Below are 17,467 nucleotides of genomic sequence, written 5' to 3'. Positions count from 1 at the left end.
TTAGTACAGATCTTAAGCAAGAAGAACTAGGGACACATTCCGACATGTTAGTTTGTGTCCTGTGAATTGCCCTAGTTCATTGGAAGGATAGCTATTTCAACTAATTTCTTGATTTTACTGATTGTAGCGAGTTCTGGATCATAGATCTCAAGTGGCAAATTCAATTGTTAATATTATTGTAATGAATGGGTCTCATATCTCCCCAGCTGCATTAGCTTAAAATGCAGAAGTTTAATTCTAAGGAGCTTAACCATGTAAGTATATGATTAAATGTTTCAAAATCAGGCCAGTGGTCAGAACCATGGACTTCTCACCTGAAGAAAGGACAGCCAGCAGCGCCTGCCCTAAGCCTTTCAAACTCAGACTTAGGTCCTCTCTCCCAAAGGCTAACGGTGATTGCAGGAACTACTGACCTAGAGTCCCAGGGTGTGGTGAGTGGGCAGGACTCTGAAAATGGCTTTGAAAGAAGGGGAACAACTTTCAAATAATCCCGAGCATATAATAGAGGCTTGGTTGACAACTCGCTGACTTTCGTTTTGAATTAGAACTTTATATTTTTATTTTTTTAATGCTTTAGTATTGGCTCTATTAGCAACTAATTGTATATATTGCAAAATTTTATTTTACTATGTATTTTATTTATTTGAGCCAAGGTGGCTCATAGTTCCACACATGTAAGACAATTCTCAAAACAGGAGCAGGAGCTAACAAGGTTCTAAGGATGTAATTCAGGGATGACTCAAACTATCTCCAGACACATGGTCTGGATACTGAAGGATTGTTAAAGGTAAAGAAAAACAATTTGATACAGATTTAGTACAGTTTCTTGGAGACTGTTAATGTGCAAACTTCTTAATCAGTAGTTCGCCTTTCTGGGAGTTATTTTGAACTATGCCAGACATGTAAAAATAAGAAGAGAAAACGTGTTTCTTTTCCCCAGTCAATAACTGACCTCACTTAAACTGAACCAACAGCGAAGGGGATATTATAGAGACAAAATAAGCCACACATTGTAATTTAAAATTTGACTATGTATCTCTACCTAAAACTTAAGAAAATGAAAATTCATAGAGAATATATTTAAGATGAAAATTCATATAACATGCAAATACCAATTTTCAAAAGTTCTTGGAAGTGCAAGCTCTTCTTGTCAGGGAAAAAAATGTGATATATAAAAACATGGCACATGCCTTTCCAGACTTATGTTCCATTCTTACCATGTACTTTCTTTAAACAGACCCATATCCCATTTCCCAGTGCTTCTGGATTCTTCTGGTCGACACATGCCAATTCTCCAGGAATAATTTCCATGGAATCTTATCTGTCAAAACGTACTCAATTCTTCAGTGACCTAACTAAAATGCTACTTCTGATCAATCTTTTACAATCTCCCTAACCTGTAGTTGTTTAAACTTATGGTGGGAGCCCTGCCATTTAGTGCTCATCATATTTTACTTAATGTTATTATAATTGATTTTTGTCTCGTCTTCGTTCTTGTTGGCAATAATATCCCCTTTTAAACCTCTTCCCCTAAATGTCCTATATTTTTAATAAACATTTGCTAAATCTACATATGTATGATCTAAAATATATCTTACTCATCCTGCACCTCTTTCTAGCTAGTGGCCCTTGGGGAATTTACCTATAATCTCTTCAAAGCTCAGCTTCCTCATTGATAAGATAGGAAAATTAGTTGTACATATCACATAGTGTCATGAGGAACTAATAAGATATTGCATGTAAAACACAGTGCCATAAATCTCAGATTTCACTACTGCTATTATTACTAGCATATTATTAATTTATAGACTATTAAAATATTTTTTTTACATTGGCATGAAACCAGTGTAAAAATACGTGAAAAATCACTGTGTAGTGATCATGAAAAGGAACCTGTTTCTCTTAGGCTTATTCTTCTTTGCATCATAAACAAGCAAACAAAATAAGCAGGCACCTCTAATTTCAATTTGACATCTTCTTTTGACTTAGAAATAAAGTCTAAATTAGAGATGGCTGACTCCACTCCACTGCAGTACTGCCCGTAAATAACCAGCCTGAAAGGAAAAAAGAGAGGGAAAGAATCTGTAGGACAAAACATAAGAATGAAGTCCAGAGGGGAAAAGGTAGATTTTCCTTTATTTATTTAAAACTATAGTTAAGGATCATGCAGGCAACAACAGAAATTCTCTTTAAATGACATCACACATAAACTCATAGAATGAGGATCACTCACATTTACAGTATTAAAATTACTAATTTTAGTTGTAAATTTGAATGGAATTAATTCCACGTACACTTTTATAGCAGTAGATTTTTTTTCCTTTTTTTTTTGGCATGGGCAGGCTCCAGGAATCGAACCTGGGTCTCCAGTATGGCAGGTGAGAATTCTGCCACTGAGCCACCACTGCACCACCTTGGTGGCAGTAGATTTTATACCTGATTTAATGAATGTTAATGTTGGTAAGTAAACATTTATCACTAAAACAAAATTAAACATATGCGTTTATCTTATCCTATTAAGGATTAACTTTTTACTCCTTACTTACACTCAGAAGCAATTTTATTTCCCACTACAATTTTATAGTAATCACTACTTAATAACTCTACGCAGTAATAAGCCTCCTAGTTCTTACTGGTTTTCAATTAAGAAAAATATGTTATCTGAAAAGTGGGAACAAGAGGTCTGAACTGTGCTGGATGGAAGATTGCAGGTTGCATGGAGTCTGTGTTCACTTCAGAAAGGCTACTGCTAGAATAATGCAGGTATTTTGCAGAGGCTGGTTGGGTTATCGTTTCTTTTAATTCAACACTGGAAAAAGCTACTAATTAATGATAATATTTATCTAAGTGCTGATGTGAAGCAATTATATAGCCACTTCTTAGTCAGTACTAGGAACTACATTGCTTGGTTTTAAAAAAATGAGAGAACTATATTTTAAGCCACTATCAGAATTACTTGGTTCTCCAATTCATGCAATTCACCTAAGAGATATTTTCCAAACTTACAAAGCGGAACTGACTTTGCTAAGTAGCTAATACTCTAAATAGAGAATTGTAAAATATTAAATTTGGAAGAATCCCTGGGTACCATTTACATCTAATGGTATAAACTAGCCCCATTTATAGAGGGGGAAACAGAAGCTCAGAGAGTTAAATTGACTTACTGAGAATTACATAGCTCATGAATGACAAGCTCTATAAAAGAGAAAATTTTTCATTTGCAATTTGACAGTCTGGTTACAATACAAATTTTTTTTCTTTTTCCTTCCTTTTTTGTTTTTCTTTTTTTGGGGGGATACTCATTAGAGCTCCAATTACTCCCTGATAGTCTATTGATGAACGGCATGTAATAAGCTAGTTATTAGCCATTTTAATACTAACCTCATCACTGTTACTAATACCCATTAAATTTTAAATTCAAAAGTTACCTTTCCTTGTAGTTAATGAAAATTTGATACAAATTCTGGTCATTTTTATTTACAATGGAATCATGAATCTCTTGCATTAGGTTCCGATGAACTTTCACAAGTTCCTTAGAAAAGAAAACAATGTTAAAGGAATTGAGAATCAAAGCCAAAAATTACACCCTAAACCCAGGATCTCTTTTTGTTGCTAGACTTGCCATTCAAGTATGTGCTGAATGTTCTTGATAAATAAACTTGCTGCCATCAATAAAAGAAGGAGGAAGAGGAAGGAGGGAAAGGAAGAAGAAGAGAGGGAGGAAGAGGAGAAGAAGCAGCAAAGGAAGGGAAGAGAGAGGGAAAGAGAGAGACCTGCCATGTGCAGAGGAAACAGCAATTTCAGATCTGACTTGAAATGACAGGGTCCTGTGAAAAGAGAAACTATCTCACTAGTTACTGAAGGGTAATTTATTCCCAGTACAAAAATATATTTGATCCATTTTCACTTCATAATCACTTTAAATTTTTTAACAAAACTATCCAAGTGCTTAATGTTTTATTGACAGGATAAAATAATGATTCATGTCCTCGGGACATAAAAATTTAGTCGTACTTTGGTCAATTAATGTTGTCCTCATGCTAAACTAACAGTAGTCAAATTAAATTATTTGAAACCAGCCAACTAGTGGCATAAAGAAGGAGCAAACAAATTGTACCAGACACTTTTCTAGAGCAATTCAAAACATAAAAATTTCACAATTTTCCTGGTAAGCAAGTAAATATCTGTCAAGCAGTAAAATGCATGACACAGCCAGGTGAGGGAATTTGAATCAAGGTGCCAAATTTCCCCATAAACTCTCCCTGTTATCGCTTCCTGTGTATCCTGGAGCACACACTGAATTCACAGATTGCACTTTCTCTAGTGTGGCAGAAATGAAGCATGAATATGCTAGCCCTGCCATTCTGGTGAGGAGTATGAAAAAGCCCTAAGAATAAGGAATGTCAAATGGGTTCCAAGTTGTAGAGACCATGTTTAGCTGGTTCAATATCCCCATTTTCCTAGAAAGTACAGTTTGTTTTATGCTTAAAGTTAATTTGATATGGTTGAGCATTTTTCCTGCTATGTTAAAAATCATTAAGAAATGTATTCATTTGGCCAAAATCAGAGACAAGTGCAACATGGCACAGCTAACCAACTAGCGGTCATCAACACTGAACATAAGACAATCAAAACATAACCTTTCTGGTGATACAAGCAAGCTTTGCACATTAAAGCTATATACTAAAATCAGAACAAATTCCTTAGGTCTAAGAACTTGAATCTCACCTAGGTTATGTAACCTGACACAGTATATAGCTTGCCTCTATATTTCTGAATAGTCATCTTTTTAGGATTGTAAGTTTATTGTAAAGTGCATTGAGACTCGAAATGTTTACATACATGTGAAGAAAACCTTCTCACATTTTACCATTAAAATAGTCTATTAAATATAAGGATGCAGTATATTTCAGAAATGGGAGTTAAGGCTGATACAATTGGAAGCAGAAAGCACCAAAGAGAGGCCAAAGAACTGAGGAAACAGGGCGAAGCAGAAAAGATGCATGCAGGCAGGACAATTCATCTGTAAAACAAGGTCCAGGCGGCTGAAGGAGCCACAGAAGAGGGAGGAGTGGGGCAGAAGGGAGCTCCAACAAGACAGACAGATGTCAGCGCCTGGAGTCACTATCTCTCCATGCCAAACAGGTAAACATGATACAAGCGTTTTACATCTCCTTTCGTGTTCTGCAAGCACTTTGGTTGACTTCTGTTTGAAGAAAGGGCATATCACTTACACAAGTTTCTAGAAATAAGGATCTAAGAAATTGGGAGGCAAAAAAATAAGGTCAAAATTCTTAATGAAGAGAGGAAAGTGTTAAAATAGGCATCTGGAGCCCAGTAAGAACAATAAGACTTCATGGAAGTATACCACAATTTTAGCTAGCATATTCATACTTACAGGAATGTTGATGAACACTGAATCAAATTCTGCTGCTGTCAGAAATCTTTTTAGTGGTGCCATGAAATACTACCAGGGGAAAAGATAGAAATAATAATTAAGCATATGTTTTCCTCACCTATATAATAGTGTTTCATCAACAAACAAGAAACATTGATTGAAAGTCAATTGCTTATCATTATTATGGATATAAAAGAAGTTAAAACTATCTTCTCTATCTTAAAGATTTTACATTTGAACAGAGACGAAAAGCTATTATTTTTAACGTATTAAAAAGTGTTTTAGGCAATGCATACTTGGAAAGTAAAAAAGACAGGAACACTATTGGTTGAGTTGGTAAAAAGAAAATCACATTTTAGAAGAGATATACTTGAAGATTTATATAAAATAGCTCTCCAGTGCTTTGTGGAGAGTACAGATCCCTGAGCTCAATGCTTATGCAATTTATCTACAAACTCTGGGATATTCTTCTTTATTCTTCGAGAATTTTAGTTCCTGGCCTACTATCACTCCTTCCATAACTACTCCTGTCTTCATCCTTGACAATCTCAGTATCCTTGGAGATGATCCTTCCATCTTCCAGTCTTTCAGCCACCTGACCTCCAATGACCTCGTGCTCCATCTAGCTCTGCTCCTCACTCCCAGGGTCTTAGTCTAAGACCAACTGCATTTATCAACAACTGCATATATACCATAGTATCAATTTCAAGCAATCAGTATTTTCTAACCACTACCTCCAACCTTTAGAGTTGATCCTTCAAGAGATTCTTCATCCCCATTGGATCCACCAATCCACTGAAGGCACCACTGCCCCATCCCTCATATCCTCAGTGCCCTCCTCACACTCCTCATCGACCCTCATCAGAACCATGTCTTTGCATAGATAAACACAGACTCTCTCTCATTCCATTGTGTGTTTCTGGAAAAATGAAAGTCCTGGTTACACCTAATTTGTCAACTAGTTTGTGACTGTACCTAAGAAATTAAGCATGAACTATGCTGACAGTTTAATTTTAAATATAACTATAAAACCCACCTGATTATGTGACACTCCATAATCCTACCACATTTTTCTAGTCAATTTACTCTCCTCAACAACTCTTCAATACCTACATCTTGTTTCCCAAAGCTCTAAACCTTTCTGCTTGTTCTTGTTTTCCTAACTCCTAAAGATCTAAATTCCCCACAGCTAGCCTCCAGTTTCTCTTCTTTATCAACCTCTATTCCCAGGGGATCTCATCTAGTCCAGTGGCCCTAAATGCCATTTTGCAATGATAATGGCCCAATCTAGATCTCAGTGCAACCACTGTTCTTAATTCAAGACTCATGTATCTAACTCCCTCCCCAACATCTTCCTTCAGAAGTCTAATTTGTATTGCAAATTTAACACGTCCCAAACAGACCCATGATCTCCAAATCCCTAAGCCTGTCCTTTACTGTCTCAGTAACCACCTTCAACATTCACCAATGTTCATGCTAAAACCCCAGCAGTCAACCATCACTCCTCCCTTTCTCATGCATCCTTTACCTACCACACCATCAAATCCTGTTGGCTCTACTTTGAAAATGTATTGAGAATTTGACCCCTCTTCACCACCTCCATGGATACCATTCTTATCTATTACTTCGATTACTACAACATACTCTGAGCTTTTCTTGCAGTTTCCACCCTCACCTCACAGAAGCTAGAGTGAGCTGTTAAAAACGTAAATCAGACCATGTCACTTCCTCTGCTCAAAAACTTCTGGCATCCCAATGGCCCTACAAGATTGGATAGCCCACCATCTCTCTGACGTCAGCTCTCCTGCACTCATTCTGACTTCAGCACTCCTTCACACTGGGCTGCCTCTGTTTCTTGAAGCACTCTGAACACTTATCCAAGGGCTTTTATTCCAGGAATTTTCTTCCCTGAGATACCTGCATGCTTGCTCCCTCAATTCAGTGAGCTATCTGCTAACATGTGACCTTAGCATAGAGGCCTTCCCTTACTACTCAAAACAAAGTAATTTCCCCCATTATTCTCTATTCCCTTCCCTGGCTTTATTTTTCTTCAGAGTACTTACCACCACCTGACACATTATGTACCTATTTGCTTACATTCTAAGCCCTCCCAGGATCAAAAGCTTCCTGAGAACAAAGAGCCTTGTTGTACTGGTGTTAAGGCCTCAGGCTAGGATGATGTATGTCAGATAGGCAGAAATCAATGAATAGTTGTAGAATGAATATATCTGCTCTGAGATCTTTAAATGCAAAGTTACGTTGAAAATTAGAACACATACATATACACATAGTAGAAACGTTGATCCTCACACATGGATAGTATTTGGACATCAAAGATGATACCTAATGACTTACTTTTTCTATTGATTCCAAAGTTTCCGTGTATTTTTCTTCTGTCTGCTTAATTTCTGCTAGGCAACAACTTCGTATGTCATTTTCCGGGCATTTCTGCAATTAGAATCGTCAATTTTAAATTACTTAATGAAACACATTTTAATCCACCTGGGAGTGGACAGAAAGAGATTAAAATTACTGTTGACTTTCTTAGATTGTCCATTCTAATAAAAAACGTAACTGAAAGACATTTAAAACATTTAACTGAATTTGTGAAGTACCTTTGGCTTGGTGGTTTTCTAAATTTTGAGCAATGTAAAAAAAATTGTTATAGATCATTAAAAACAAGGTTCTGACTAAAGGCACTATAATTAATACATCTCTTTTATTATAAATACTAGTGAATCTGGAAACACCACAAATGGTATAACACAGTATTTCTTGAGGTACAGCTTATGTTACAAATACTGTAGCAATTTCTGTAGAAATTATAGTATAGAATACCATACAAATTACATATATTACAAATGCTGTATAAATGCTATCACTTTACAAATGCTATAGAAGTTACTGCAAAAATAATAAGAGATATTTAGTAAGAAAAACCTTTCAAATATTTTTTTCAGGAGTTAACATCTTAATGTTTGGCTCTTTTAGCTGAAGTGTTTAAGACTGGAGGTGGCATCACATAGTAATAAGGTCAGAGGTTTGGGGAGCACATAGAATTGGGTTCAAATCCCAGTTTTTCTGTTACTAGCTTTGTGACATTGAGCATATTACTTAATTTCTCTGGCATCCAGGTTCTCATCTATAAAATAGAGATAATTGCCATTACCAACCTCAAGCAGTTGAAAATGAGAGAACCCAGGGAAAGCACCTTGCTAGGCACAGAGGCAGGACCTAATAAACTTAAATTACTATTATTGCTGACCCTTGCCCACGTGAAAAACCAGTGTTGTCAGCTAAGTGAAGACTGTACTTGGGAAAGACGCTGAAAAGAACTAGGATTTGCTAGAACCCAAAGCAGTTGACAACTTACAGAAGATACTCCATTACCTAAAAACACTCTTAAAATGCTGCCGCAGGCAGAATATTAGTTTATGCAGGGGGCCACAGCAATACTCTTTATACTTATCAAACACAGGCAAGGAAACTTATTTCCACCCCACAGAAGCTACTGTTCCTACACCTGTGGCACCAGAAAATTCACCTGCCTTTTACTAAAGATAAAAGCATGGAGAGAGCTAAGATCATTCATCAAAGCACTGAAGAAACCTAAATCACCACTCAGCTGATGGAGAAAGTCTTTAGTTAGTAAAAGTCTAAGCAACTACATGTTTCTGGTTTCAAATTACAGATGAGAAAATAATTCAAACTAATTCCTCTGGAATGTTCTGGACATTTTAATGGCAGGTAAAACCTTAAACATATAGATATATAAGGTTTGTAGATATGGATATAACAATATCTGAAACTAAATGTATGAAAGAGTAAAAAAGCAAGGATATATCATGAAACAAAAGAAACACATTAACACCTAATGACTACAAAGAAATTTCTTTAACATATATTTGATCTTACATGAAATTTAATTTAAAGAAAAAGTTGCCCATTTTTGTAAGAGAATATTTCCTTTTATAATAACATAATTTCATGATTTCCTGAAATTAGATTCTATTGTCACTCTGTCATTATTTACCTGGGTGGCATGTCAATTACCTCTCAGGCTTGGATTCCCTCACCAGTAAAGTGAAAGAAACAGAGCAGAGATTCCCCACACCTATAGGCGTATGGAACTGCAAACTGCCAGGCTCCTATGTCTCCAAATGCAATACCAAGTCATAGCTGTAACAGTTCTTAAGTAAGCAAAGGCAAAACACAAAGAAAAACCCCCTCTTTTCCAGAAGTGATTATATAAATAACTCTATGAATTCATCTTTTTTTTCAAATAATACACTTTTCTAATAAAATGCGCAGAATAACTTGACAAAAGTAAGACAAACGAAAGTCCTACGGGCTGATGCGCTTCCTCTGCTTTCATTAAGTCCTCGTAGACCTCTCCGCCTTCATCCTCCCCGTAGACGCAGTCATAGAGACCCTCCTCATCCTCCACGTGGGTTTCACTGAAACAAAGGGCACAATTTAAAGGTGATTTCCTCTTATGCAGAAAATTCAGTGGTTAAAAACAGGCTATCGGACTGTAGTAGAAAATCCAGAAAAGGCAATGCATTGGAATTAGCAAGAAGAGTCAAATGGCCTAGATTACAGCTCTGCACCTAATAAGAACAATGACCAAAAAAATAAAATGAAAAGAAAGAATCCAACAATGTGGTAGTGACAGCTACCTCTAAGTGGGTATTTACGGGGCACAAAGGACCTGCATGATCACTCTGCATTTATTTTCTCACTTAATCCACCAGGCATTCATTGTTTTATCAGGTAGGCATTAGTATATGAACCATTTTAGAGATGAGCAGGTTGAGAGAACAAAAGGGTATTTGAATTGACCAAGATAAGGTAGCTAGTAAATGGCACAGGCAGGATTTAAACCCAAGACTACATTACACTGTGAGTATTTTAATCACTCTATCATACTGCCCCCCATTTTTCACACCCCAAGCTCTGGGTTTCATCAGCTGTCTTAAAGACTATAATATGGAGAGTACAGGGGAGCTGGGGAAGAGCTAATACTTATAAATGTTTTTTTCATACAACATCAGTGACTTCAGGGTTCTTATCATGAGCATCTAATCCAGGAGTTTTCCAGCCACTTCCTTCAGGCCCACTCAGAGAGTACCTGACTCAGGTTTTATCTATTCTGTTTGTTCATATTTTCCTTTAAAAGAGGTTTCAAGCTCCCCCCACAAAAAAACATTTTTAACACCACTAATAATATTGTGCTCATCTCTTGGCAGCTGAAAACAAACCCTATTCTTGAAGCTTCCATTGGCACTTATATAGCAACTGCCTGGTGTATCTTTCCCAAACCCCATATAAGATTGTAGTCAAGGTGGAAACAGCTGATTCCACATACCATGTTTTTTGTTACTATTTTAGTTATTCCTTTCAGTTTAATATTTCTATATATAGTCTATAATGACTAATTCAAATAATTGAGATTAATCAGTTTAGATATGTTGGAAAGAAGCATTAATATCTCCCTTAAAAAAGAAATTCAAGTCCTTCAATACTGCCAGCCCCTAGACTCTGTCCTGGGTCTGCACAGATTAATTATTATAAATGGATAAATGCAAAATTTTAAATACTGTACTTATGTCACTCTGAAAGTTGCAGCATTTTTAAAAGCAGGTACCACCACAAGGTGGCCTTATGGATATCATGGAGATATGTCTGAAGGAATTTAACAGGAATGAAATGTCAAGCATGCAGAGGAAAAGAGAGTGTCTTAAAAAGAAAGATCTGAGGATATTAGAAGTTTCGAAGAAAGCTGCTTTGAGAAAAGTTCATTCCAAATTTCCTTGTCCACCTACCACCTATCCAGCCAGCCACAAAACATACTAAACACCTGCCGAGTGCCAGGAGCTTCACAATGCTAAGAATGCACTGATGAAGGAGGCCAAAAACTCCCCCTAACTCCGGTGGAGAATGGCACATTAATACCTAATTCTGCAAGTGCCATACAAGTGGGTGTGCAGGATTATAGAAGCAGAGAGAAGAGAACAAATAACTCCGAATAAATCAGTCAGGAGAGGCCTCAAAGAGGATAGCACATCGGAATTCGATCTTAAATGTATTTTTCCATTTATTTAATAGGTTTCGGCTGAATGAATACTCTATGACAGGAGACGTGACTGCAGACTAGGCAGGTGGAGTTCCTGCTCTCGTGGAACTTAAAGCCCAGCAGAGGCAACACGCAGTGAGTGAGAAGAAGGGGAAAGTATTGCAGATTAAGGACCCCAACACCTGGAAAGGAGAGAGGTGCAAAGAGCTCGGCAGGGGGAGGGGGGGGTGCTACGACCAGACAGTGGGATGGAACCCCAGAGGGAAGAGCTGAACGAAGTCGTGAAGAGTGGTGTATGCTGTGAGCGCAAACCTCACCAAGGGGCATCTGGGGTCAACGGGGATTTTTCAGGGGTGAATCTGGAGACTACAGGAAGCCAGGCAGGGAGGGCAATAAGCCGAGAAATGAAATACTATGGTGAGAGATACTGAGAACCGACAGTAGGGTAAAGGCAGATGAGGAGAGGAATATAGAGACTCAGACATTTTCAGGTAGAGTCGATCAGACTTGGTGACCACTCAGGAAAAGGGAGAAAGGGGAAAGAAGTGAAGGCTGCCCCTTGGCTTTCTTTCCTGGAAAACTGGGTAGATGATGAGACATTCCAGAATTTCCATACTGGAGGGGCTTAGGCAGGCAATCTGCTTATAGAATGGTGGGGCAGTTAAAGTTGGTTTGAACACCTATAATTCATCAAAGAATAGGAGGGCCTGGCAAGCCCATGAGAGAACTGAGATAAGAAATGAAGAGGGCGCAGGTTCCATGGCATCGTGGGTCCTGTTTAGAAGGAATAGAGACTGAGGAGTCCATTTTTTCCGGTACTCCTAACCCCAGCTCAGCTATCTTCCAACCAGCACCCACCTCATCCCCTCCCTACAAAAAAAACCTCATCTGAAATCTTACATTTAACTATTTCCATATGAGGGAAAAGGCACATATATAGTTACGCGATATAAGAATCGTAGAAAATAGGCAGATTAATAGAAAGAAAGAAAGAATAGCAAATACAGTAAAATGCTTTGAATTTGGTTCTCTGCATAGGGGATACTGGAATTCTCTGTATCGGTTTTGCATTGCTTTGCAACTATCCTATAATTTTAAAGTTATTTCAAAATAAAAAGTTTAAAAAATGAATCACAGGAGTAACATACAAACCAACACCCACACACCAAGATGAGGCTAGAACACTCTGGGTTTTGCCATTCAAGCCCCACACTAAAGGCACTTTTCCTGTTAATAGTGTGGTCAGCAATGGCTGATTTGCATCGAATGGAGAGAAGAAATAAACTTTGATATTCTCCAAACGATCAACAAATCAAAAATAATCTTTAGTAGCTTTCCTGGTGGTGGCTGGTATTTTGTAATTCCATATATATGTACATGTCTGACACATGATAATAAAGGTAGGAGAGGTGAGGATGTTTGTACAGTTTTGCCATCTTACATTATTCCCCACTCCTTCCTGCCTGTCTCTCCGAAACTGAGGAGAAAATGACCTTTTCTGCAATGGGGAACAGGCCGGTGTTTATTTCAAGAGCCATCCCTTTGGGTGAATTCATTTCCTAAAGTTCAGTATATGAGCCCATAGTGGTTCTGAAAGACTCAAAAGCAAGGATTTCCAGGGAAAACACAACATTTGGACCTGGGGCCCCAGGTGTGGAGTGAAGCAGAACACATCTCACTGAGCCTAAGTGGTTGTCTTAGCGTAGCTGCTGCAAGATAACTTTAGCTAGGATGAGTCCTCACAGAACTTACCCTGACATCAACTCTGCCCAGGCTGAAAAGATGGGGGAACACTATGTAAATTAGTACGAATAAGTGACTGTGCTGGTTTGAAAGGATGTATGTCCCCTAGAAAAGCCATGTTTTAATCTGAATCCCATTTCTTAAAGGCAGAATAATCCCTATTCAATACTGTATATTTGAAACTGTAATCAGATCATCTCCAGGGAGATGTGATTTAATCAAGAGTGGTTGTTAAGCTGGATTAGGTGATGACACATCTCCACCCATTTGAATGGGTCTTGACAAGTTTCTGGAGTCCTATAAAAGAGGAAACATTTTGGAGAATGAAAGAGATTCGGAGAGAGCAGAGAATGCTGCAGCACCAAGAAGCAGAGAATCCATGAGCCAGCGACCTTTGGAGATGAAGAAGGTAAATGTCTCCCGGGGAGCTTCATGAAACCAGAAGCCAGGAGAAGAAGCTAGCAGATGACGCCATGCTCACCAGGTGCCCTTCCAGATGAGAGAGGAATGCTGACTGAGTTCACCATGTGCCTTTCACTTGAGAGAGAAACCCTGAACTTCATACCTTCTTGAACCAAGGTATCTTTCCCTGGCTGCCTTAGATTGGACATTTCTATAGACTTGTTTTAATTGGAACATTTTCTCGGCCTTAGAACTGTGAACTAGCAACTCATTAAATTTCCCTTTTTAAAAGCCATTCTGTTTCTGGTATATAGCATTCTGGCAGCTAGCAAACTAGAACAGTGACTGTAACGGCATAAAAGAAATTATATTTGGTACTTCGTTTACCTTTCTTGCTTGGTCGTAAGATTCTCTTTAAGTGACCATCCAGTGAGCCCTGCCCTGGGTGGAGCCACAACAGGGCCTGTGCCTCACAGGGTCTGGATGATAAGAGCCTCCCCTGGCTTCTCCAAATAGCCCCTGCTGCTTTTTCTATGAACAGCCCTTGCTACTTGGGCCAAAGCAAGGAGCCCCTTCTGTACTGCATAATTTAATAGCAATGCCTATATTTTCATACGGCTTGGATGACAAGAAGTGATGCCAGGCTTTCCAAGTGAGGCAGGACAGGATAGGACAGGGCATCAAGACCGTGGTCCCTGGCGTGCTGTTAAGCTTTGGAAGAGTTCATGTAGAGCTGCAAGTTTCATGGGACAAAAATTTCCCCTAAAGCCCTGAAACCATAAAAGCTTATAAAATCCTGAGCCCAAAGCAAATTCTTAGTTAATTACAAAAAGCAGAAGGTCATAAAGATTGTTAAACATCTGCCCAAAGACAAATTTTGGGTACGTGACAGCAAACCACAAATTCCAATCGCTATCTCCTCCTAGAACAAAGAAGACACCTGGTGGCCAAAAGTCACTGTAGAAACCTGCACAAAGAAGTCACCTTATGGTCAAAGGTTACTATGGAAACCTGCCACCAACGAAATTTCCTGCAAAACGCGCTAAACTCAATCCACTCAGTGCATTTCCCTCCTTTGGGTATATCTGCGTTAACTTCTTAAACATGTCCTCTCTCTTTAATAAACTTTTACTACTTATCCCTAATGGTCCTCTCACTTGTCTAAATTCTTTTAGTGGTGAGATTCCTGAACCAAGAACAGGGTTCAGCTGGCACCACTGCCAGCTGGGCACCAGTTACACAAGCAGCCCGCCAGCTTGTGCTTTTTGCACCAATATAATTTGAAACTTCCAATCCCCAGTCTCTGTGAGAAAACCCTGCCCTTCCCCTCTGGATCACAGTAAAGGCAAGAGGCTAGGACCCACATGTGCTGGCTTCCCTCCTCCACAGACACTCTCAGGAGTCTAGATGAAGGAAACCCAGGCACTTCCATCACCTTCATTCTTCCCTCTACTCCTTCATAGCTGCCCTTCCATGCATTCTCAGCCGGCTGGCTATCTGTGTGCCTCATCACCCACAGAACTTCCAAGTAACACCCAAAATAGTGACAACGGCGGGGTTAAAAAAAAGAACAGTTTCATCACACACAGGAAATAATATATTCTTCCCAGTCCTTTAGTCTAAGGAAACTGATTGCATTAGCATCAGTGAATTCTTAGAGATTTTAAGAAGAGAAAAGACACTGTTCTTAAAGACTTAAAATGTAAGACCTCAAGACCCATCCAGATGTCACCTACCATGGGAAGAGCTGCTGGCCGTCCCCGTGGGCCCAGCCAGCACTCACCTCCTCTGTTCTTTTATTGAAAGCTCTCGGAGGGACATGTCAGGATACCGCTAGGAGGCAATGAACTGGTTAAGAGCCTCCACTCTGAAATCAAAACTATCTGGGTCCAAATCCAAAGAAAGACTCCTACTAGTGATGTGACCTTTAAAAATTACATAAATTTTCAATATTCTGTTTTCTCATTTGTAAATTGCAATAACAATAAAAGCTCATCATGCTGTGGTATCACGTGAAATATTGCATGTAAAATTCTCAGCACTGCAACAGGCATTTAATAAGCTCTTACTATTAACTGACTATTTAAGGTCTGAAGTAGAGAGCCTGGCAAAAAAGTAGATGCTTAAGATAGATTTGATATTCATTCAGAAAACAAATATTTATCAAGGACATATATCCAAACACTATTCGAAGGTCTAGGAATATAGCCATGAATAAGGCAAAGTCCCTAACCTCACAAAGTTTGCCTTCCAATAAGGAGATAGTTAAGTAATTAAGCAAACAAATAAAATGGTCATGAGCAATGGTAAGTGTAACACAGAGCAGGGAAAGGAGGTGGTGGCAATCTTACATAGGGTGGCCACAGAAATCCTTTCTGCAGTGGCTCATCTGGGCAAAGATTTGAAGGTTGAAAAGGAGTTGGCCATATGGGCAGAGGGAATAGCAAGGGTAAGGCCCTAAAGCAGGAACAAGTTCCGTGTGTTCTGTGTCAAGAATGGAAAAACAGACGAATTTCCATAATATGTTGCGCCTCTTTGAAACTGTCGAGGACCCCAGAAAAGCCATATTCTTTAATCCTGATTCAATATTGTTCTAGTTTGCTAGCAGCCGGAATGCGACACACCAGAGACGGATTGGCTTTTAATAAAAGGGGATTTATTTTGTTGGTTCTTCAGAGGAAAGGCAGCTCACTTTCCACTGAGGTTCTTTCTTACGTGGAAGGCACAGGATGGTCTCTGCTGGTCTTCTCTCCAGGCCCCTGGGTTCCAACAACTTTCCCCAGGGTGACTTCTTTCTGCATCTCCAAAGGCCTGGGCTGAGCTGCTAGTGCTGAGATGAGGAATGCCGAGCTGCTTAGCTGTGCTACGTTGCGATCTTCCATTTAAGCACCAGCCAATTAAGTCAAACGTCACTCATTGCAGCAGACACGCCTCCTAGCTGACTGCAGATGTAATTGGCAACAGATGAGGTTCACGTACTGTTGGCTTATGACCGCAGCAACAAGATTAGGTATGCTCATCTGGCCAACTTGACAACTGAATCTAACTAACACAAATATTGTTGGGTGGGATCATTTTGGTTAAACGGTTTCCATGGAGATGTGACCCACCCAGTTGTCGGTGGGAACTTTCAATTAGGTGCTTTCCATGGAGCTATGCCTCTACCTATTTAAGGTGGGTCACTTACCATAGTCCTTTAAGAGGGAACCATTTCAGAAAAAGCTTCAGAGTTAACAACATTTGGAGGTGCAGAAAGAAAATGTCCCAGTGACGCTGGTCGAAACTAAAAGCCAAAGGACTAGTAGATGCCAGCCATGTGCCCTCCCAGCTGACAGAGGTGTTTCAGACCTATTGGCCTCTCTTGAGTCAAGGTATCTTTCCCTGGATGCCTTAATTCGGACATTTTTATGGTTTTAAAACTATAAACTTGTAACTTAATAAACTGCCTTTATAAAAGCCAACTCATTTCTGGTATATCGTATTTTTGGCAGCATTAACAAACTAAAACAGATGTGATTATCTCTCAGGGCATAATCTATCTCTTATCACGTTTCTTTGCAAACATACCTAATCTATACTACCAGTTCCCTGAGGAGTGGAGATCATATTTTATATTTCTGTGTAATCTGCTCAAGGCACTCAATTAGCAGAAGATTATCAGCTGCAAGGACTTAACCTTTGCCCTCCCTGTTAAATAGTTAAGCCCCAGAGGATTCTCTGCTTAGAATAAAAGCCATCTAATGAAGCATCCCTGAATTACTCCAGCCCACACTGCTTTTGTCTTCCCTTGAACTTGTAAAGCATGTACTATCTGTCCTATATCTCTGGTAGTAATTCAATTACTCTTT

The 17,467-nt window shown here is 38.9% G+C and overlaps 1 protein-coding gene across 5 annotated transcripts in view; it reads right to left on the bottom strand.

The window, feature by feature from the left end:
- Positions 1 to 17,467, bottom strand: part of VAV3 (vav guanine nucleotide exchange factor 3) — a 380,746-nt gene that overhangs the window by 183,576 nt on the left and 179,703 nt on the right. For all 5 annotated transcript variants that reach the window (XM_077120069.1, XM_077120068.1, XM_077120070.1 and 2 more), the window contains exons 5-9: positions 9,747 to 9,855; positions 7,754 to 7,846; positions 5,399 to 5,467; positions 3,429 to 3,532; positions 1,955 to 2,054 (exon numbers count right to left, since the gene is read on the bottom strand). In XM_077120069.1, coding sequence (XP_076976184.1) covers positions 1,955 to 2,054; positions 3,429 to 3,532; positions 5,399 to 5,467; positions 7,754 to 7,846; positions 9,747 to 9,855 — 475 coding nt within the window. The remainder of the gene's footprint in view (positions 1 to 1,954; positions 2,055 to 3,428; positions 3,533 to 5,398; positions 5,468 to 7,753; positions 7,847 to 9,746; positions 9,856 to 17,467) is intronic.

The sequence above is a fragment of the Tamandua tetradactyla genome, chromosome 11 (genome assembly GCF_023851605.1).
Source record: "Tamandua tetradactyla isolate mTamTet1 chromosome 11, mTamTet1.pri, whole genome shotgun sequence".
Lineage (NCBI taxonomy): Eukaryota > Metazoa > Chordata > Mammalia > Pilosa > Myrmecophagidae > Tamandua > Tamandua tetradactyla.
This window is presented reverse-complemented; position numbering and strand designations above follow the sequence as displayed.